Below are 24,677 nucleotides of genomic sequence, written 5' to 3'. Positions count from 1 at the left end.
CTCACGACCTGACTTCTTAGCAGTTTTTGTACCCCCATACCAAACCCTCTGCATCTATGTGTAGATCCTAAGGATAAAACTTTTTTGTTATATATACAAATAATTCATGTTTTTGCCTACAAATATTCTTTATTCTCTTAAAACTTCAGAGATGGCCAATTTGGAAGACATTTTTGTCATTATTATCACAGTTACAATAGCATGTATTATTTTTCACTTTCAGTTTCTTCTAAATTAATTCTGACTTGTCTCCTTCCCGGTTAGGCTGATGTAGCAAAGTATTACTCTGTTGTTATAAATGACCTTCCCAGTAAGATCAGATCTCCCTTTCTAGTCTTTCTTTTAGGGTATTTTTAAACTTTGGGCCATTTATTATTATTAAGTTCCATATTCTAGCAGAAAATAAGAGGAAATGAGTATATTATGAAGTTATTTTGTTTTAAAAAAAGAAATGGTCAAATTGGACCATTAAGAGAAAAAAACCCAAAAGATTTAGACTAGCTTTATTTAAAAAAAAAAACAAAAAACCCCAGCAACTCTAGGGGCATCTGGCTGGCTCAGTTAGTAGAGCATGCAACTCTTGATCTCGGGGTTGTAAGGTCGAGCCCCACGGTCAGTGTAGAGATTACTTAAAAATAAAATATTAAAAAAAAACTTTAAAAAGCCTGGAAACTATTTTTCCCCCCCTGGAAACTCTTTAAATATCTTATTGGAAGACGAGGATCAATGTATTTTTAAAAAATATCCTTCATGGATAACTTGGGGCAAGATGGCGGAGGAGTAGGAGACCTAGATTTCGTCTGGTCTCAGGAATTCAGCTGAACAGGGATCAAACCATTCTGAACACCTACGAACTCAACAGGAGATCAAAGAGGAGAGTAGCAACAACTATCTGAACAGAGAAGCGACCACTTTCTGGAAGACTGTTGAATCACAGATCTGTACTTCTGAAACAAATAACGCAACATATTTTAAGAAAAAAGAAAAAGAAGAAGATAGCAGGAGAGGAAGAATGAAGGGGAGTAAGTCAGAGGGAGAGACAAACCAGGAGAGATGATGGACTCTGAAAAACAAACTGAGGTTTCTGGAGGGGAGGAGGGTGGGGGGATGGGTTAGCCTGGTGATGGGTATTGAGGAGGGCACATTCTGCATGGAGCACTGGGTGTTATGAACAAACAATGAATCATGGAACAGTACACCAAAACAAATTATGTAATATATGGTGATTAACATAATAATAAAAAAAATAAAAAAAAATATCCTTCATGGCATGGCTAAATGACACAGACACAGATATCATAATAAGAAAGTAGGCATTATTAAATAAAAATCATAAAAAGATGACCTAAGGGGGTGTTCCTGGGTGACTTAGTTGGTTAAGTGTCTGTCTTTGGCTCAGGTCATGATCTCAGGGTCCTGGGATCAAGCCCTGAGTCGGGCTTCCTGCTCAGCGGGGAGTCCGCTTCTCTCTCTCCCTCTGCCCTCCCTTCATTGCTCTTGCTCTCTCTGTCTCCAATAAATAAATAAAATCTTTAAAAAAAAAAAGATGACCTAAGGGAAAAGAATATTGAAAGCCCCAAAATATGACAAATCATATATAAAATAAGGATCTGGATGAGCCAAGAGGGAATCTGAACACAATACTTAAAGGGATCCCAAAAATTAGTATTCAATTCTTTAAAACTTCAAAGGTTGAAATCTGTCTCCAGAATTATTGGGACCATTAGACACTATTAATAGAAATGAATTATTTGTATTACCATTCATTCAACACATTTACTGAATATTTCATATACACCAGACATGGATTATATAAAGGTAAAAGAAATGAACTCTACTTCTCACAGTTTCTTGTTTAGTGGAAGAACTCACAATTTAGTTTTGTTTTTTTTTTAAGATTTTATTTATTTATTTGACAGAGAGAGACACAATGAGAGAGGGAACACAAGCAGGGAGAGTAGGAGAGGGAGAAGCAGGCTTCCCGCTGAGCAGGGAGCCCGATGCGGGGCTCAATCCCAGGACCCTAGGACCATGACCTGAGCCGAAGGCAGACGCTTAACGACTGAGCCACCCAGGCGCCCTCACAATTTAGTTTTAATTGATAAAAACATTAGGGGTATTCTCAGCCATCCTCAACTATTTTGAAATAAATACAATATATATACAGAATGTTATAGCTTTACAGTGCATTAGCCATATGTGGCTATTAAATTTAAATAAAAAATTCAGTACAGATAGAGAACATTTCTGTTATTGCATAAAGTTCTGTTGGACAGCTCTATTCATGATCTAATCAGCAAGCTACATTATATATCAATTTCCCGGACTGGATAGAATTCCTTTAGAATTTATCTGCTCATTTTTTTCATTTCCTTCATTCATTTAAGAAACTTTTGTTGGGTGCCTGGGTAGGCTCAGATCGTTAAGCGTCTGCCTTTGGCTCGGGTCATGATCCCAGGGTCCTGGGATTGAGTCCCGCATCGGGCTCCCTGCTCCTTGGGAGCCTGCTTCTCCCTCTGCTTCTCTCTCTCTCTGTCTCATGAATAAATAAATAAAATCTTTAAAAAAAAAAAAAGAAACTTTTGTTGACTACTCATATGTCAGGCATTGTGCTAAGTGATAGGGATGTAGAAACAGAAATATATTCTCTACCCTCAGTTCATGGTCAGGTGGGAAGACCCAGACAGATAAACAATTATAAGATAGCAAAATGGGTGGTGTAGTTCGCCTGTGCACAGGAAATTGTAGTGAGAACAGAGAGGAAGACTAACCCAGCCTGCAGGATAATGGAAGTCTTCCACTGAAGGTGAGGATTGAATGGAAGGATAAGTGAGAGTTAACTGATGGAAAAATAGAGGAGAAAGGCTGCTCCAGGCAGAAGAATCAAGATTCTGTGGAAAGGGACTGTGGTGTATGCAAGGAAGTCCTGGTAGTTGGTATGGAAAGAGTTTAAGGCGCCCCTAGGGAAGCGGTAAGAGATGAGACTAGAGTGATAGACAAAGGCCAGATTATAAAGGACCTTATTTGTCTTGCTTTATTGTGAAGAGGATGGGGAACCATTGAAAGATGTTAAACTCTGATGTGGCACAAATTACATTTACATCTTACATAAAACACACTAGGAGTAGTGGATGGAGAGGTGTGTGTTAGCATCCAAGCAGGAAGTGATAATAGCTTGAACTAAGGTAGAGACAGATTCAGGCTGAAGATATTTCAGAAGATAGAAACAACAGGATTGGCTGAATTTTAGTTTTAAAGAAGTAAAAAAAAAATATGAAGCTATGGAACAGATTGAATAGCATATAGTTAGAAATATCATCTGTAGCAGATGATTATCAGATTGCTAAATTGTCTCCTATCCCTAAGAGACATTTGAGAAAAAGCCCCGAGAGCTATGAACTAGTGAGTTGCACTTGCATATTGGTAGGTTCTTGTAAGAGATAGAATAAAAGGTGAGAGGTTAATAATCAGATTCTGGATCAATGGATTGCATGCTAGGAGATCTGAATTAGCTGTGTGATCCTGGGCAAGTCATTTCACTTTTAATTTTTCTAATCTGTAAAATGAAGGACTGCGTGACTTTTAAGCCAAGCCTTCAGGGGACTGGTGGAGGTATTTCAAAGGGAGTGTCTCTTCTAGCTGCTAAGATTTTTTTTTTAATAATTTTTTATTGTTATATTAATCACCATACATTACATCATTAGTTTTTGATGTAGTGTTCCATATTCATTGTTTGTGCATAACACCCAGTGCTCCACGCAGAATGTGCCCTCTTTAATACCCATCACCAGGCTAACCCATCCCCCCACCCCCCTAGCTGCTAAGATTTTATGATCCATCATCTGCATGTCCTGTTACCAAAGTAAGTTATTGTGATGATCAAAGTAGGTGGTGTGTGAGAAACTGCTTTGTAAACTCGAAAGTGCTATATAAATTTATAGGACTCTTACAATTTTGACACTAAGCTCTTTGGCTTAATGCCAAGTAATGGGGCTTAAACTATAGTACCTTAAACAGGAACTGAGAGAAAAGGACATTATTTTCAGTGCAGAAAAATTCTGGGAGATAATGATTACAAGTGTAATCGAATTTGAACTTATGCCTGATATATAAAGTAAGTCTCCCTGTGTTAGAGGAAGTATTTATTTTTTTGTGTATGTATATGTATATGTGGAGATGGTAAAGCTGAACCAACATTTACAGTTTTGATTGGAGACCACTAGGGATTCATAGTTAACTGTTACTTGAAACAGTAGCCTGAGACTGGGACAAGAAAGCCAACAATATGCTGGGTGGTCTTAAGAAAACTACTTTTTAAATTAAAAAATACCTTTACTTTTAATTGATGATTGTAATTTTGTTTATTATTTTTCAATTAAGACGTGTTGGTACTAGAGAAAGACAACTCTATTTGGAACATGGTTGGGGTGATGGGGTCACCACAGTATGAAATTATGCCACTTTTCATTGTATGAAAAGACAATGATGTGAGTGAATTATACTAAATAATGAAAAGTATGGCTAGATTTGCTTATTATTAAGCATCTTAGTTTTCTGGAAAAGACAGCCTGAGAAAAGTGAATGTGGTCACCTATCTAATGGCCATAACTATGTACGTAGTACATAGCAGAGAACCAGGAAGTAAAAGGAAAAAATGGCGTACCTCTGACTGACAAAAAGGTTATTCCTACTCGAAAAGCACATATACTCAAAGGCATGTATAGAATTCATTCACCCTATTTGTGGGAGAGTCCCTTACTCAGGCTGTATTTGCTCTTACTTTAGACACAATTCTAGTAGTCAGTTAGCTGACTGGCCAGCTCAAGACTGTTAAAGCCAGCATATTAATAAGATGAATGAGAGAGCAGAGAGTAAGAATTTATGTTAAAACTGCAAGAAAAGGCAGAAAAATTATAAGAGCTAGACATAACTTAAACAGCATAGCATTCTGAGCTATTTAATGTAAAAAAAGGGGGGGACCTTAATAATATGGCAGCCCTCAGAATTAATTGTATTATATAGAATAAAAAGCATTCTTACAGTAATCCAGAGAATGAAGAAATGTTTAAATAATATTTAGAATACTCAAAGTTAAAAAAACGATGTATTATGTTACAGTTTAAAATTTCATCAAAAATGCTCAAGATTAAAAAATTAACATTATCTTAAAACAACAGCAACAACAAAACATATTTTGACATCTTTACTTCCTAAAAATGCCAGATAAATTAAGCTGTGATAGGCTTTCATGTATTTAAAATTAAATATATGGGGCGCCTGGGTGGCTCAGTTGGTTAAGCGACTGCTCTCGGCTCAGGTCATGATCCCGGGGTCCTGGGATCGAGTCCCACATCGGGCTCCCTGCTCAGCGGAAAGCCTGCTTCTCCCTCTGCCTCTGCCTGCCACTCCCCCTGCTTGTGTTCTCTGTCAAATAAATAAATAAATAAATAAAATCTTTTAAAAATTAAATTAAATACCCAAAGACACCCACACATTGAAAGTGAGGGGGTGGAAAACCTTTTACCATGCTAATGGACACCAAAAGAAGGCTGGGGTGGCAATCCTTATATCAGACAAATTAGATTTTTAAAAAAGACTGTAGTAAGAGATGAGGAAGGACACTATATCCTACTTAAAAGATCTATCCAACAAGAAGATCTAACATTTGTAAATATCTATGCCCCTAACATGGGAGCAGCCAATTATATAAGGCAATTAATAACAAAAGCAAAGAAACACATTGACAACAATACAATAACAGTGGGGGACTTTAACAGTCCCCTGACTGAAATGGACAGATCATCTAAGCAAAAGATCAACAAGGAAATAAAGACTTTAAATGACACACTGGACCAAATGGACTTCACACACATATTCAGAACATTCCATCCCAAAGCAACAGAATACACATTCTTCTCTAGTGCCCATGGAACATTCTCCAGAATAGATCACATCCTAGGTCACAAATCAGGTCTCAACCAGTACCGAAAGATTGGGATTATTCCCTGCATATTTTCAGACCACAATGCTTTGAAACTGGAACTCAATCACAAGAGGAAAGTCGGAAAGAACTCAAATACATGGAGGCTAAAGAGCATCCTACTAAAGAATGAATGGGTCAACCAGGAAATTAAAGAAGAATTAAAAAAATTCATGGAAACCAATGAAAATGAAAACACAACTGTTCAAAATCTTTGGGATGCAGCAAAGGCAGTCCTAAGAGGAAAGTATATAGCAATACGAGCCTTTCTCAAGAAACAAGAAAGGTCTCAAATACACAACCTAACCCTACACCTAAAGGAGCTAGAGAAAAAACAACAAATAAAGCCTAAACCCAGCAGGAGAAGAGAAATAATAAAGATCAGAGCAGAAATCAATGAAATAGAAACCAAAAGAACAGTAGAACCAATCCACGAAACTAGGAGCTGGTTCTTTGAAAGAATTAACAAGATTGATAAACCCCTGGCCAGACTTATCAAAAAGAAAAGAGAAAGGACCCAGATCAACAAAATCATGAATGAAAGAGGAGAGATCACAACCAACACCAAAGAAATACAAACAATTATAAGAACATATTATCACAAATGATGTAATATATGGTGATTAACATAACAATAAAAAATTAAAAAAAAATATTATGAGCAACTCTATGCCAGCAAATTAGATAACCTGGAAGAAATGGAGGCATTCCTAGAGATGTATCAACTACCAAAACTGAACCAGGAAGAAACATAAAACCTGAACAGACCTATAACCACTAAGGAAATTGAAGCAGTCATCAAAAATCTCCCAACAAACAAAAGCCCAGGGCCAGATGGCTTCCCAGGGGAAGTCTACCAAACATTTAAAGAAAAATTAATTCTTATTCTCCTGAAACTGTTCCAAAAAATAGAAATGGAAGGAAAACTTCCAAACTCATTTTATGAGGCCACCATTACCTTGATCCCAAAACCAGACAAAGACCCCATCAAAAAGGAGAATTACAGACCAATATCCTTGATGAACATGGATGCAAAAATTCTCACCAAAATACTAGCCAATAGGATCCAACAGTACATTAAAAGGATTATTCACCATGACCAAGTGGGATTTATCCCTGGGCTGCAGGATTGGTTCAAAACTGCAAAACAATCAGCGTGATACAATATATTAACAAAAGAAAAAACAAGAATCATATGATCCTCTCAATGGATGCAGAAAAAGCGTTTGACAAAGGACAGCATCCTTTCTTGATCAAAACTCTTCAGAGTATAGGGATAGAGGGTACATACCTCAATATCATAAAAGCCATCTATGAAATCCTACAGCAAATATCATTTTCAATGGGGAAAAACTGAGCTTTCCTCCTAAGGTCAGGAACGCGGCAGGGATGTCCACTATCACCACTGCTATTCAACATAGTATTAGAAGTCCTAGCCACAGCAATCAGACAACAAAAAGAAATCAAAGGCATCCAAATCGGCAAAGAGGAAGTCAAACTCTCACTCTTTGCAGATGATATAATACTTTACGTGGAAAACCCAAAAGACTCCACCCCAACACTGCTAGAACTCATACAGGAATTCAGTAAAGTGGCAGGATACAAAATCAATGCACAGAAATCAGTGGCATCCCTATACACAAACAACAAGACAGAAAAGAGAGAAATTAAGGAGTTGATCCCATTTACAATTGCACCAAAAACCATGAGATATCTAGGAATAAATCTAACCAAAGAGGCAAAGAATTTGTACTCAGAAAACTATAAAATACTCATGAAAGAAATTGAGGAAGACACAAAGAAATGGAAAAACATTCCATGCTCATGGATTCGAAGAACAAACATTGTGAAGATGTCAATGCTACCTAGAGCAATCTACACATTCATTGCAATCCCCATCAAAATACCATCCACTTTTTTCAAAGAAATGGAACAAATAATCCTAAAATTTGTATGGAACCAGAAAAGACCCCGAATAGCCAGAGGAATGTTGAAAAAGAAAAGCAAAGCTGGCGGCATCACAATTCTGGACTTCTGGCTCTATTACAAAGCTGTCATCATCAAGACAGTATGGTACTGGCACAAATACAGACACATAGATCAATTGAACAGAATAGAGAGCCCAGAAATGGACCCTCAACTCTATGGTCAACTAATCTTTGACAAAGCAGGAAAGAATGTCCAATGGAAAAAGGACAGTCTCTTCAACAAATGGTGTTGGGAAAATTGGACAGCCACATGCAGAAGAATGAAACTGGACCATTTCCTTACACCACACACAAAAATAGACTCCAAATGGTTGAAAGACCTAAATGTGAGACAGGAGTCCATCAAAATCCTTGAGGGGAACACAGGCAGCAACCTCTTCAACCTCAGCCGCAGCAACTTCTTCCTAGAAACATGGCCAAAGGCAAGGGAAGCAAGGGCAAAAATGAACTATTGGGATTTCATCAAGATAAAAAGCTTTTGCACAGCAAAAGAAACAGTCCACAAAACCAAAAGACAACCGATAGAATGGGAGAAAATATTTGCAAATGACATATCAGATAAAGGCCTAGTATCCAAAATCTATAAAGAAGTTATCAAACTCAACACCCAAAGAACAAATGATCCAATCAAGAAATGGGCAGAAGACATGGACATTTTTCCAAAGAAGACATCCAAATGGCCAACAGACACATGAAAAAGTGCTCAACATCGCTCGGCATCAGGGAAATCCAAATCAAAACCTCCAGGAGATACCACCTCACACCAGTCAGAATGGCTAAAATTAACAAGTCAGGAAACGACAGAGTTTGGTGGGGATGCGGAGAAAGGGGAATCCTCCTACACTGTTGGTGGGAATGCAAGCTGGTGCAACCACTCTGAAAAACAGTTGAAAACAGAAGCTACCATATGATCCAGCAATTGCACTACTGGGTATTTACCACAAAGATACAAATGTAGGGATCCAAAGGGGCACGTGCACCCCGATGTTTATAGCAGCAATGTCCACAACAGCCAAACTGTGGAAAGAGCCAAGATGTCCATCAACAGATGAATGGATAAAGAAGATGTGGTGTATATATCCAATGGAATATTACGCAGCCGTCAAAAGGAATGAGATCTTGGCATTTGCAACAACGTGGATGGAACTGGAGGGTCTTATGCTGAGTGAAATAAGTCAATCAGAGAAAGACATGTATCCTATGACCTCACTGATATGAGGAATTCTTAATCTCAGGAAACAAACTGAGGGTTGCTGGAATGGTGGGGGGTGGGAGGGATGGGGTGGCTGGGTGATAGACGTTGGGGAGGTATGTGCTATGGTGAGCGCTGTGAATTGTGCAAGACTGTTGAATCACAGATCTGTACCTCTGAAACATAATGCAATATATGTTAAAGAAAAAAAAAGATAGCAGGAGGGGAAGAATGAAGGGGAGTAAATCGGAGGGGGAGATGAACCATGAGAGAAGATGGACTCTGAAAAACAAACAGTGTTCTAGAGGGGAGAGGGGTGGGGGATGGGTTAGCCTGGTGATGGGTATTAAAGAGGGCATGTTCTGCGTGGAGCACTGGGTGTTATGCACAAACAATAACTCATGGAACACTACATCAAAAACTAATGATGTAATGTATGGTGATTAACATAACAAAAAAATTTAAAGAAAAATAATTAAATATATGATTCTGAGCTTTCCTAAACTATATTTCACACATAATACACTAAACTTAAGAATTATTTTTGTTATTCAGAGAACTATATATATAGGGTACAAATTTAAATGGCTTCTAAAATACTGGCTTAGATAAATTCATAAATGGAAAATCTGTAATGTTTTATAGGAAAACACGGAATGCTTGCAGATATTCTTACTTGTCTCAGAAACTTGCATGTAAAATGATCGGTCTTTTTTGTGAGTCAAAAATCTTTTGTCATCAAAATAACATACTGGAATTGTCTTCAACTTAACTAAACAAGCTATGTTACTAGTATTAAAAATTTTTAAGTGCAAGAAAATTATAGAAAAAATCTTTTGAGGGGCGCCTGCGTGGCACAGTTGGTTAAGTCTCTGACTCATGCTTTCAGCTCAGGTTGTGAGATCCATCCCAGAGTCCAGCTCTGCGCTCAGCATGGAGTCTGCTTAGAGTTTCTCTCTCCCTCTTCCTCTGCCCCTTCCCCCCCCCCGCTAAAATAAATCTTTAAGAAAAAAAAAAGAGAAGAAACAATATTTTGATTCAGTTTTGTCTTAAAATATTTTTTTTAGTTTTTAAAGAGGTAGGATTCCTTTATGGAAAAAAATTTACTAGAAGACATGAACAGACATTTCTGCATCATCCTCATTTTGCTACTTAGAACACTTTAGCTGTTGTCTGCATGTAAAGCTGACTTTTTATGTGTCTGCCCATTACTGTTTTTAGCTAGAGGTAGGATTTTTATAAGCATGTTCTGTAACAAAGGAGAAGTTTTGAAATATGTTGACAGCCATGGAATTGGTATAGTTTCAAAATGCTTCTATAATCATTCACCTAAGGCTAAATAGAGTCAGAAAACTTTGCTTGATTGAAGTATATTACTACTCTTGAACTTTATGTGGGATAACCATTCTGAATTTATTGTAATTAAGGATTACAGTGATTAAATGGTAGATTAGAAGTTTAAAATTATTAAAATACTTGTGGTAATGGGTGTGGAGAACATTCTCAGTAGTGAAAATTAAAGGTCATAAATAGTCTTCATTTGAAATGGTTACATGTAAATATTATAATACATTTGTAATGAGTAGAAATTAATTTAGTGGTTAAATCCTTATATATTTTACAATCTTGTTTTTATTCTTGTGTTTTGTTTTTTCTTAATAGTGTTTGCCAGCTCTGAGCCTGTGCCGGGGTTCCAGGGGGACACCCTGCAGCTAGCGTTCATTGACCTCAGACAAGTAAGATGGAAGAATGTAGTTCTCAGGTTTTACTTTCTACTCTTGCTGTGGTTTGGGTTTTTTTTTTTTTAATGCTACAGGAATGCTTGTTTGCCTTGAAACAATCTTTGGAAAAGTGCTTCTTTTATAACTATGTGTTTGGCCCTTCTCTCTGAACTTGCATCTCTATTTGGTGTTTCAACCTCATGGAGCACTTTTATTGGTGAATATATAACTTACTCATTACCTGCTAAGCACATGACTAAATAACTTTATACTTTGGTTTAATGACACTAGAAGTTTGAGTTATTTCTTAATGATTTCATGGTCCTATTATGAAAATTGGTGGTATAATTAGTGTCAGGACCCAAGTTAAATGTAAATGATGACAACCTAGAAAGGAGCCCCTTGCTTAAAATTGTGGTAAAGAATGCTTTTTCAATAAATTTTCTGGGGGCGCCTGGGTTGCTTAATTGGCTGGGCGTCCATCTTTGGCTCAGGTCATGATTGCAGGGTCCTGGGATTGAGCCGTGCATTGGGCACCTTGCTCAGCGGGAGCCTGCTTCTCCCTCTCCCTCTGCCTGCCGCTCCCCCTGCTTGTGTGCTTGCTCTCTCTCTGTCAAATAAATAAATAAAGTCTTTAAAAATAAATAAAATAAATTTTCTGTATACCTCCACAAAAAAGGACAAAACTACTTTTAGAAAGGTAATTATACATTTATATAATTCTTTTCTGGTCATGTAACTCTAAGTAGAGTAACAAATATAATTTTTTAATCTCTTTTAATAATTTTACTACTCTTTGACCTCTTTATTGTCATTTTCTTTATTTACTTCCTACCCTTTTTCCATCTCCCCCATATTTTTTTCTTCTTATTCGTTTCTTCCTCTTTTCTCCTCCTCCTCTTTCTTTCTTAATACTAGGATTAAGGAGTCTAATAGAGCTGTGAGGCACAAGAGTATGGAGGAGCGGTAGATAGATCCAAGGCAGAGGGCTCAGGGGTTCAGAACTGACAACAGGATGGCCGCTGCCCTTGGCAAGAAGAACCAAATGGAGATAGAATTAGAACAAAGCCATTGTGGGAGCACCTGGCTGGTTCAGTCTGTGGAGCATTTGACTCTTGATCTTGGGGTTGTGAGTTCAAGTCCCACGTTGGGTGTAGAGATTACTTAAAAATAAAATCATAAAAATAAAAAACAAAGCCATTGTGATATCATTCTATTAATGGTCCCATCCCCCTTGGGGATGGAGATGACTGAAGATGGGGCTTCACCGATGATGTAAATAGACAGCCACAGTGATCTTTGGAGCAGGACCAATTTGAGTAATTAAGAAGTTCTGATTTCAGTAAATGTTTGAGAATACAGCTGTTTTTGCTTTAATTCCAAGCCAGTGTTCTATAAATATGTATGAACTACTATGTACTGATTATATGGAGGGAGGTGATATAGTTGAAATAGACACAAAAGTAATGTAAAAGAGAGTTTTGTTCTTGTGGAGCTTAAAACTCTTTTAAAGAAACAAAACCCCCACAAACTGGGTAGGAATACTTACAGAACAATGAGTCATGTGGATATAAATGATATATCTTCAAGTCAGGTTTAGAAGGAAACTGAAAAATTATTCCTATTTCCCAGTTTTTTATCTGTAAGGCACTGAACATATAAGATATATTAATATTTATTTCTGTTTGTAATCAGTGCTCATGTATTATGCCAAACCAGGAACAGTGTTATGGATGACCTAGATCTGGGGATGATTACCCTTACTAAGTTGGAGAAGATAGTAGAAAATGAAGAAGGTGGACTCTGAACTTTTATCCAGTTTACCCGAAGATGTTCTTTCTATAGAAGGTAGATCTATTTGCTTTAGAAGGAGTTTTCTCTGTTGCAGTCTTATTGCCCTGAACAAGATGATCTAATACAGGAAATGGAATCCTTTAGCAGACTAGAAATAGGCTTGGTTGTATGTTCATTTCTCAATTAGGTAGGTTTCCCTGTTACAAGGACATGAATATGTTCTCCAAGTCAAAGAGTATGTAATTTGAGGATATCTCCCATTATATACAAATAATCTGTTCTCAGAAAATTTGGAATTTAGTATGTGATATTTTCTCAGTTTTTTATGAATTTGTATGGTATTAACTAGTTTGTAATCACACTGTAGGATTGTGAATAGGACCACATTTGAAACTGTGGGTAAAGATTCTGTTTTTTGATTTGTTCAAATAGGTGGTTTGTTCAATTCAGATTAAACTCTGATCCCAGGTACTTTCTTCCTTCAAAGACAATCATCATTTGACACCAAAGAAGGCCTCTTTAGAAGCATATGTAAAGCATTCCCTCACTAGGGAATTGTTATTAAGGCACACCAACAAATACTAATAACCATCTCAAGTCTTTTTGGTTGAATTTACTTTTCAAGTATGTGCACTTACAGGCATTAAGTCTTCGTTGGCTTTTCCTCATCAGTGTAATTTTGACCTAGCCGAAGGCAGATGCTTAACCATCTGAGCCACCCAGGCGCCCCTTATGAAACTTTTAAGTGAATACAAAAAAATCTATTAGAAACATTTAGAATTCTGAAATCTATTATGACACATGTAGAGCTGTTAAAGATTTATGTAGAAATACCTGTTTAATATAAAACACAGTTTTAAAGTATGGTATTTAGTATTCAGTGCAAGTTACTAGTGGTTAAATTTGAATGAGCTAATTTTTAATGTATTGGTTATTCTAGTTTTAAAAAGGGGCTTAAAATAACTTTTCCTAATTATTGTGAAAATTTAATCATACTCTATTTTTGTATTTTGCATTCTGAAACAAGAAGGTGCAACTAATTCTTGTCTAGCTGCTGGACCACTGAGACATACTTGAATTTTATGATTTTAGAGGCTTGGAATTAATAACTTGACAAAGATAATTATTTTTCACATACATTTGTTTCTCTAATTTATAAAAAGTTAAGTGATGAAATGCCAAGTATGGGAATCGACTGAAAATAAAATTAGTCTTTAAAAGGTCTCATATGAGGTGATAGAAGTTTTTTGTATGAGATGTCAGTGTTATTTAAATAAAGATGCCTTAAAGTTTCAGTAGTGTTTTAATATTCCTGACTTCATAAAGACATTTCATAGAATATTATCTTAATATTTTTATATGAAGTACTATATCACCAAACATAAGAGGGTGCTAATACTTTTATTTACATTTTAGTTGGGTTTCTGCACTTTTCCTTCTTTTTTTTCTAGTCTGTGATCCATTTCTGTCTTAATAGGGTGGCTGACAGTTCTTTTCAAGTATGCTTAGAAAGGCAAAAGAGCCCTTTTCATAGTACTTATAAGGGGTCATGCTTCTGTTTTTTAGTTTGAATTTGATACTGCTTCATGAATTGCTGGGTATGAAAGATTAGGAAGTGGGTCCAGTGGTCAAATTTTACCTGCCCACCCGGACTTTGCCCTGAGGTCAAACTCCTGATATTTGCTGTTCTGAATAGAGGAGTTGATGACAAGTATGAGCTGATACAAGAGGAAAGTTAGAACCATATCAAAGCTGAAGGCAAGAGAATTGGGACTCAATGAGAGACTGTAGCTAAAAGATGGATCATCAGAATTGCCCTCTTTTAAGGAAAAGGAAATAGCTGACCTGTGAGTGAAAAGACTTTATCATCCTGCCAATCACATGCTTGCTAATGGAAGCCAGTTATCTCAACAACATCTTAAGGTCTACTACCCCACACACAATGCAGAGGACTAGTGGTACTGGTACTGCGTTATCTGAATATACTGTCTCAATTTTAAATGTGCTCTTTTAATATGATTTGTATGTGTAAACTTTTTTTTTTAATAAGTAAACCCTGTCATCCTCCTACCCCCAGTTCTGAAATTAATTCCCTGAAAGAAGGATTTTGGTATACTTACATGTGTCTATTTTCTTTTACAAAGACTATCTATTTTGTTAAATATAATCTTTCAAATGGATTTCAGATGAATATGTAAAATTCTTTTGATGAGGTATGAAAACCTTAAAATTTTCAAACTATTTTTATTATAATACTCTTTATATAGTATACAGAACTGAGTGATAATTTTTTGTAACTCATTTTTTTTTAAGTAAGCTTACACCCAACATGGGGCTTGTACTCATGACCCCAAGATCAAGAGTCACATGCTCTACTGACAAAGCCAGCCTGGTGTCCCTATAATTCATTCTTTTTCTTTTCTTTTCTATTTTTAAGATTTTATTTATTTATTAGAGAGCAGAGTGAAAGAGAGAGAGCACAGGTGGGGGAAGTAGGGGAGAGGGAGAGGGAGAAGCAGGCTCCCCTCTGAGCAAGGAGCCTGACATGGGGCTCAATCCCAGGACCCCTGGACCATGACCTGAGCTGAAAGCAGATGCTTAACCACCTGAGCCACCCAGGCCCCCCCTATAATCATTCTTTTTTTTTTCTAAGATTTTATTTATTTATTTGACAGAGAGAGACACAGCGAGAGAGGGAACACAAGCAGGGGGAGTGGGAGAGGGAGAAGCAGGCTTCCCGCGGGACAGGGAGCCCGATGCAGGGCTCGATCCTGGGACCCTGGGATCATGACCTGAGCTGAAGGCAGACGCTTAACGATTGAGCCACCCAGGCGCTCCATAACTCATTCTTTTTTTTTTTTAAAGGTTTTATTTATTTATTTGGCAGAGAGATACAGAGAGAGCACAAGTAGGCAGAGAGGCAGGCAGAGGGAGAGGGAGAAGCAGGCTCCCCGCTGAGCAGGGAGCCCGATGCGGGGCTCAATCCCAGGACCCTGGGACCATGACCTGAGCCGAAGGCAGTCGCTTAACTGACTGAGCCACCCAGGCGCCCCCCCATAACTCATTCTTAATACACAGAAATATTTCACTAAATATCACTGGAAAATGAGATGTCCCATATAACCGAATTTTTTTTATATAACTGAAGATTAGTTTTTAATCACCAAAAATTTTAAGATGTAGCCAATTTTGTGGGAAACTTCAAAATATATACCTTACCTTTTTAGCTTCTTACTGAACATAATTCTCACAGTAGATTGAGCGTCCATGGCTTACTAATCCTAATACTAAAAAGCCTCTTTACCTGATTCTGTTTCACTTTGTGATAAGTTAGACTGATTGCTGCATTCAACAATATCTTGATAATCTTTTGGCAATATGAAGAATTTTGGGTAGGTTGGATGATAATGCAGTTAGGTGGATTTGAGGCTAATAAAACAATCTCTTGGGGCACCTGGCTGGCTCATTTGGTAGAGCATGTAACTCGATATCAGGGTCATGAGTTCAAACCCCACATTGGGCATGGAGCCTACTTAAAAAAAATAAATAAAAATAAAACAATCATTTGCCCACAGAAGTTGGATGTTGTATCATCATCACCCCAGAGCAGTATTTCTCAAAGTGTCTTTCCAGGAACAGTGATTTCTCAAGATGAGAAAAGATGTCTTTTTTTTTTAAGATTTTATTTATTTATTTGACAGAGAGAGACACAGCGAGAGAGGGAACACAAGCAGGGGGAGTGGGAGAGGGAGAAGCACGCTTCCCGCCAAGCAGGGAACCCGATGCTGGGCTCGATTCCAGGACCCTGAGATCATGACCTGAGCCGAAGGCAGACGCTTAAGGACTGAGCCACCCAGGGGCCCCGAGAAAAGATGTCTTTAAAGGCGTTTCTAAGTCAGACAAGTTTGGGTAACACCTTATACTCTAATTCCCTCTTAGACTTGTATATGCGTTAGAATTGTAAGGACTGAGAAATTCTCTGGTAACCCAGCATTTCCCAAGCTCATCACAGAACCCCTCCCTCACTTATTTTGGGATGTATTACATGAAACATTGGGAAATTCTTCAAGACTCTGACATCACCTTCTAGATGTCTATCTTTGATAGTTTGGAATCAACATATTTTTAAAATAATGCCTTGGATAATAAATACATAGAAGAAATATGAATTATATGTATAGATGACACAAAGCTAAGAGAGTTACCTGTAGAATCAACATGCTGTTAGTGATAAGTGAACATGCTGTTAGTGATAAGTGAAAGCCAACAAGGTTAAATTTAGCAAGGAAAATATTAAATGCTGTATTCACTTTTTTTTTTTGAGTAATTTCTACACCCAACATGGGCTCAAACTCACGACCCTGGGATCAGGAGTTGCATGCTCTTGCAACTGAGCCATGCAGGCACCCCCTGTATTTAATATTTTTAAATTTAATTTTAAAAAATACAAGATGTAGGAAATCTGACTTACAATATGAAAAAGATCTGGTAGTTATAGTTAACCTCCAAATGAACCAACAGTTTGCTGGGAATTCTTAGACTGCATTCATGTAAGGGTGATATTTAGGTTAGACCACTGTGTTTTGGGGTTGTTAAGACTGTGGCTTGAGTATTGCATGGTGATTTAGACACAATTGGAGAGCACATAGAATTCCAACTCTAAGTGACAGATCAGATACATTGTCATAGGAAGAGCCTTTTAAAAACCTGGGAATATACGGTCTAAAGCCTTACAGGAAAAATCAAATATGTGGTTCCTGTTAGCCTAGATATGAGTCAGTGATTCTTCCTATTACAATCCTGTGCCATGAAAATGACCTCGTAATATTCCTTTCCCCATCTAGGATTAGATCTTTTCCTTCCTTCCTTCCTCCCTCCCTCCCTCCCTCCCTCCCTTCCTTCCTCTCTTTCTCTCTTTTCTTTCTTTCTCCATGCCCAGTGTGGGGCTTGAACTCATGACCCTGAGATCAAGAGTCACATGCTTTACTGACTGAGCCAGACAGGTGCCCCAGATCTTGTTTTCAAGTATTTGATTTTGGGCAAACTAGGGGAAAGAGGAAAACTTGACCAGTAAGTACCTCAAAAGAGATCCTATCCCTTACTCTTCTTTCGGCCATTACCCTTCTCCCTCTCAAAGGATAACCACTGTTGTGACCTCTAACACCATGGATAAATTCAACCTGATTTTGAACTTTGTATACATGAAATCATGTAGCATTAATTTTTAAGAAGGTTCTACCTTCTAGGGGGAAATCGGAGGGGGAGACCAACCATGAGAGACGATGGACTCTGAAAAACAAACTGAGGGTTCTGGAGGGGAGGAGGGTGGGGGGATGGGTTAGCCTGGTGATGGGTATTAAAGAGGGCACGTTCTGCATGGAGCACTGGGTGTTATGCACAAACAGTGAATCATGGAACACTACATCCAAACTAATGATGTAATGTATGGTGATTAACATAACAATAAAAAATTTTAAAAAAGAAGGTTCTACCTTCTTTAGCTCAATATGTTTGGGAAGTCTATCCATGTTGTTACATGTAGTTGTGGTTCCTTCATTCCCTTTGCTGTGTAGTCTGCCATTATACAAATATACCATAATTTATACATTCTACTATTAATAAGACATGAGTTAATTCCAACTTTACTGTTACAAATTGTGCTAACATGAACATTTGTTTGTGTGTCTTTTAGTGAACATATGCACACATTTCTGTTAAGGTGTCTACCTAGGAGTGGAATTGCTAAGTCAGGGGGTACGTATATGAATAGTTAATAATAGATACTGTGAAGCAGTTTTCCTCAAGAGTGCTAGTTTATACTTCGGCCAGCAGTGTAGAAGAATTCTTGTTGCTCTACATCCTTGTCATCAGTTGGTATTATCTGTCTCTTCCTTTTTAGCCATTCCAGTGGGTATACAGTAGTTTTATATTGTGGTTTTAATCTGCACTTTTTAATTTGACTTACAAAATTGAATCCCTTTTCATTATATTATTGTCCACTTGAATATCCTCTTTTGTGAATAACCTGTGCAGGGTTTTTTGTTTTTTTTTTTTACCATTTTTTTCTGTTGTCTACTTCTTACTGATTTGTAGAGGTTCTCTGTGTATTCTGAATGTGAGTCCTCTGTCAAATATATGTAATTGCAAATATCTTCTGCTCTATGGCTTATCTGTTTACTCTTAGTTCTGTCTTTTGATGAATAGAAGTTCATGCTTTTAATGAAATCCAATTTATCCCTTTATGGTTAGTTCTTATTTGTGTCCTGTTTAAGAAATCTTTGCCTGTCCCTGAAATTATAAAGATACTTTTCTATGTTTTCTTCTAAAAGTTTTATTGTTTTACCATTCACATTTAGGTTTATAGTCCATCTGGAATTGATTTTTGTGCATGATGTGGAATGGAGGTTCAAGATTCATTTTGTTTGTATGGTTATCCAGTTGACCCAGCACCAACTTTTGAAAAGAACTGGATCTCATAGCATTTTAATGTAAAGTAATTATAAAACACAAGACTGTGAGACATAAATGATATGTGCTTCTCATGTACAAGTAAATGGTTCCTATTGCCTTCCAGTTAACTATATGCTTATATTTCATGGTGCATGCCGTTCCTCATTAGCAAATTAGTTGTAGGTTTGAGGTTTTTTTTTAATACCAGCCTAACTATAGTCTTAACCACATCAAAGGTATTTTTAAAAACAAAATAATTCTAGAGTAAGTATTCATAACAACATGGGCAATATAAAAGAAAAAAAGCTAAATTACAAGCCCATGAGGACAAGAATCTTGCCCTTTTTTGTCCACTGCTGTACATCCATTGCCTAAATGCTATTCTTAGCACATAGTGAACAATTAATAAATGTTGAATAAGTGAATACAAATTTTTTAGCTATGCTCAAAAGCATTTTTTTGGAGTACAGAAACACCTTCCTTAGGAATTGAGATATTCTATATAAGTTCATGTTCTATATAAACAAACATTCTTTAAAAGCAGTAAATTTTATTTTCCTATTTCAATTTTTGATGAGTATTTCCAAAAATCCATGACGCATTTCTGTGCTTTCTCAAGTTAAAAGTATAACATTTCTTGATTTTTCTCAGTCATCATTAGGGATACTAAAATAGTAATATAGGTTATTTCTAAGAAGTGTTATCACTCCAAAACCAACTGCTTATTGTTTTATGGATAAAGAAATATTCTGGACAGGAGAATTACAGGAATTTAGACAAAGGCAATATACACCTTAAGTGATCGGCAATGACCAAATATAAAACAGAATTAAATAAAGGAGCATTTATTAAACTACTGTTGTTTAGAACATTCAATCATGAAGAAAGTAGATTATGGACAAATAAATTGAGGAAATCCTACATTTTTGTCCCTCTCTTCTCTTGTAAGTTCAAAATTTCATTAGCATGTTAAAGGCTTTGAGAAGTCTCAGAGTAAAGGTGTATTCCCTTTCCCCGCCAAACCTGTTTGAGTACTGAATACTTTTCAGAAATGAAAATCTCTTACTGTGAAAGTGTTCTACAGCACACAGTTTAATACTGAATTACCTGGACCACTATTGCATTACTTTAATCTATAGATTCCTAGAACTATCTGGTGAAAACAGAGGGCCATGATAATAAATAGATAAGTCTTTCAGTAGATAGATGAAATTTAAATATTAAAATACAAATAATACAAAGATGAAAAATAGTAAGTTTTCAACAATAACTTGTTGAACTTCCTTTAAAAAAAAAAACAAAACCGGGCACCTGGGTGGCTCAGTTGGTTAAGCAACTGCCTTCGGCTCAGGTCATGATCCTGGAGTCCCGGGATCGAGTCCCGCATCGGGCTCCCTGCTCAGCAGGGAGTTTGCTTCTCCCTCTGACCCTCTTCCCTCTCGTGCTCTCTCTCATGCTCTCTCTCTCAAATAAATAAATAAAATCTTTATTAAAAAAAAAACCATTTGGAGGATTTTATGAAGGGTGATAATTACCAGAGGATTAATGCTGCTTAGATGCAGCAAACCAGTCATACAGAATAACTTGTTTTTAAGAAGCCTGAAACAGTAACACAACGTTGCTTATGAAGAATGAAAAGATTTAAGTGGGAAATTAAAATACTAGCTCATGTGGATTTCAAATTCTAACAGTTGTCAGGTTCCTTAGCGAATCAAGACTATTGTTACTGAGCCACAGTATGCATACTTGGACGAAAATAAAGGATATATTTGCTACTTTTTTTAATACACTGTAAGTGAGATGGAAAAAATTTGAAGGAGAGATCTTTTGATAAAATGATCAAGGTAAGTTCTATATTTTGTTGTAAAGAATGTCTTTTAGTATTAAAAAGGAAATATAATTGAAGTGACTTTTTTTCAGGTTAATTGCACCTTTCCTTAAGACAGAAAATCTAAAATTTGCCATAATAAGAACATTAAAACAAAGCCAAAACTGCCACAAAGAAAATAGTATTACTATTTAGTGATACTACAAATATGATGAAAAAATTTTCAGTCCTTTAGAACTTACAGAAATTTTTTGCCCAGACAGTTTACTTTACACATTAGCTTAGCTGAAAGCACCTATAGCTACAAAAAGAGAAAGGGTACAGGACAAAAGCTACTTTGTTCACCTGATCTTTTTTACCCGACACCAAGTCCTCCCTGGCAGGCAAAGGAGGAGTTTTACACCTAAAAATATTCTTTACCTTCTATTACTTCTTTAATCTGACATAATTTAAAGAATACATTTTATATTATATATATTTTTTATTGTTATGTTAATCACCATATATTACATCATTAGTTTTTGGTTAAAGAATACATTTTAAAATGTGCCTGGGTGGCTTCAGTCAGTTAAGTGGCTGACTCTTGATTTTAGCTCAGGTCATGATCAGGGTCCTGGGATCAAGCCCTGTGTCAGGCTCCACGCTCAACAGGAAGTCGGCTTCAGGATTCAATCTCTCCCTCTGCCCCTACCCCTGCTCATGCTCTCTCTCTCTAAAATGAATAAATAAATCATTTTAAATTACACCTTCTTTCTAAAGAAATAAAGAGTACATTTTTAAAAGTCATTTTGTGACCCTACACATGCATCTTTTTATTACTGGTACCCACAGAAGTTTCTCTTCCTCCAGAAGAGTTCATGGACCATTCTGAATATTAAATCAATTCTTTTTAGTTTAGTTTTCCTTTCTTAAGTATGCTCCATACCCGTTGTGGGGCTCAAACTCACAACCCTGAGATAAAGAGTTGCATGCTGTACTGACTGAGCCAGCCAGGCACCCCAGGTTAGTTCTTTTTTTTTTTTTCTTTTTTAACTTTATCAGTTCCTGGAATTTGACTTGTTTTTTCTATATCCTGATCCAGTATGATCTCATTTAGTTGGAACAGCAGTTTGGTCTATGTGGCTTTTTAAAGAGGCAACCGTAAACATCTCCCTGCACACATCTGTTTTCTTATAATATATGTCATCAACACATACGCCGTTTTATTTCATGATGAATTGCAAATCTAGGTTTCTCAATACAATATGCTACATGAGAAGACTAAGCAGCCATTAGCCATGGTTATTCTTTATTTAACTTTTTTTATATTCTATTACTTTGTAGAGCAATCTGTTAGGAATGATTTGTAGCTTTGTATTGATTTTACTCTCAACCTTTAACTTCATTGACAGGAATTGGTTAAATGTAGATTGCATTGCATAAAGGCCCTTACGTGCCTGTGGATTAGGGATTCTAATCTGGGGGCCACAGATTGATTTTAGGAGGTTCATGCAAAATTTTGTTTGTATGTGCATTTTACTGAGAAGAGGGTCCAGTGTTTTCAGATTTTCAAAGGCATTTTATGTGACCTAACAGCAGTTATTCAGTGACCACTGCTCTAGGGAAACTGAAAGCTGTTCAGATTAAGCCAGATCACCGAGAGCTGTCCTATTTTCAGATAGTTTTCATTTACTGGACAAATATTTGAGCACCTGCTCTGGGCACTGTTTTAAGTGCTGGAGATACAGTGGTGAACAAGATAGGCAAGATCCTTGCTCTCACAATCTCATTTTGTTGAAGGAAAATCCACAACAAACAGTGATGATTTCTAAATAGTTTTAGGTAGTTTCAAATAGATTTAGATCGTGTGAGAAAAACAAAACAGGTTAATGTTATAATGACTGGGGGTAAGGTGGACCGCTTTGTATTGGGTTATCAGGGAAGACATTTAAGGAGGTGACATTTAAGTAGATATGTGAATGAAATTGGGAGATATGGGGAAATAGCATTCCTGGCAGCAGAAGGAGGAGCAAGTGCAAAGTCCTAAGGTGCTGTCAAGAAAGAGAAAGGATAATAGTATAGCTTTAAAGTAATGAGCAAGGGAAAGAGAAGTGCAAATGAAATTGGGAAGATTATCAGAGCCAGATCATGTAGGGCCTTGAGGGCCTTGTTAAGTAGTTTGGCATGTTAATTAAGTATGCTGAGAAACCATTCAGGGGTTTTAAACAAGTTAGTATCATACTCTGATTTACATCTTTAAAATATTATTCTGGGGGCACCTGGGTGGCTCATTCAGTTGAGCTTCAACTCTTGATTTCGGCTCAGGTCATATGATCTCATGGGTTGTGAGATTGAGCCCACATCGGGCTCCGTGCTCAGTGTGGAGTCTGCTGAAGATTCTCTTCCTTTGTCCTTCCCCCCACTTTCTCTCTGTCTCTCTCTCAAATAAATAAATCTAAAATATATATATATATATATATCCTGGCTGCTCTGAGGAGAATAGATTGAAAATGGACAAAATTAGAATCAGGATGAACAGATGATGATTTTGGTAGCCTAGGCTACTGATGATTGATTGCTGTTAATTACTGACGATGTAGTTCACAATATTTCACAGTGCCTTCTTCATGTGGACTCAGAAGTTGCTGTTTACAGTATTAGAAATAGTTGAATTTATCCTGAGTAAATAGTATTCTAGTAACTAGAATACTGTGAGTTATCTAATTAAATACATTTTCTTCATTTTGAAGCTAGAAAACTCAGTTATATAGCATAGCATCACGTGTATTTTGTGTACTAACCTCATCTTCTACCTTCACTTTCTCTTGGCCTTGAGTTTTCTCAGTTATTAAGTCGTGTTTATCTTGCAAGTATTTTTATAAGTTGCCTTTTAAAACCCCTTTGGAAGAAGACAGTATGAAATAAATTAAGCATTTGTTAATGGAATACTAAAACTGTTTGCTGTAAAAAGCGTTATATATATATGGATTTTTCATTTATTCCTTTTTTAACTCATTCATTTATTCAACAAATGTTTATTAAGTGCCTGCCACTTAGGGAACAGAATTAAACAGTAGACAATAAAATAAGAATTAGACAATTTGAGAGATCAATGAAGATAAAGTTGAAGACTAGTAGATTCAGAAAGATATCTTGTAGTAGATTCAGAAAGGTATCTTGACTAAAGGATAGAAATTAAGGAATGTAAAAAGAAAGCCACTGAAGTATCCAAATGATGTGTTGACGAGGACATTCTTGTAGGAAATCAGGAAATGGAATGGAGTCCTGCTTCTGTTCGTAACTGTTGTATGACCTTGGCGAACTGTTTCGCTATATATTTTAATGGCTTAATGAAATCTGTGAGGAAAAATATTGTAGAGTTTGCTTCTGAGAGATGTTTTTCATGGGGTGCTTGATCTTCATTGCTAAAATTGGTGAATTACGTGAAGCTTGCATTGCACAAATGTCATTAATTGACTGAGCCAGCAGTTACCATCTCTTTGTACTTACCACACTTCATGGAGGTGCTGGTGAGGCTGGTGTGCCAGATCTACTCATGGGAACTAAGGGGAGCATAGTTCTTGTAACAGTGTTGTTTGGGAAGGGAAATGCCCTGAAAACCCACATCCTTGTTCTCATTATTCCTCTCACTTACTTACTTTCACCCTTTTATATATCTGATCACCCCCTCTCCAAACTTGTAAACTTGTGAAGTTTAGGAAAGAAGTTCAGATATACTTCACCA

The 24,677-nt window shown here is 36.8% G+C and overlaps 1 protein-coding gene across 4 annotated transcripts in view; it reads left to right on the top strand.

Annotated features, from left to right (window-relative positions):
- Positions 1-24,677, top strand: part of EXOC6 (exocyst complex component 6) — a 227,377-nt gene that overhangs the window by 179,352 nt on the left and 23,348 nt on the right. For all 4 annotated transcript variants that reach the window (XM_028098444.2, XM_028098441.2, XM_088019985.1 and 1 more), the window contains one exon: positions 10,823-10,896. In XM_028098444.2, the coding sequence (XP_027954245.1) occupies positions 10,823-10,896 (74 nt within the window). The remainder of the gene's footprint in view (positions 1-10,822; positions 10,897-24,677) is intronic.

The sequence above is a fragment of the Eumetopias jubatus genome, unplaced genomic scaffold (genome assembly GCF_037043125.1).
Source record: "Eumetopias jubatus isolate StellerSeaLion01/CBP00866 unplaced genomic scaffold, mEumJub1_p1.0 scaffold_17, whole genome shotgun sequence".
In the NCBI taxonomy this organism is placed as follows: domain Eukaryota; kingdom Metazoa; phylum Chordata; class Mammalia; order Carnivora; family Otariidae; genus Eumetopias; species Eumetopias jubatus.
Note: the sequence above shows the minus strand (reverse complement) of the source record. Positions and strands in the feature narration are given on the sequence as shown.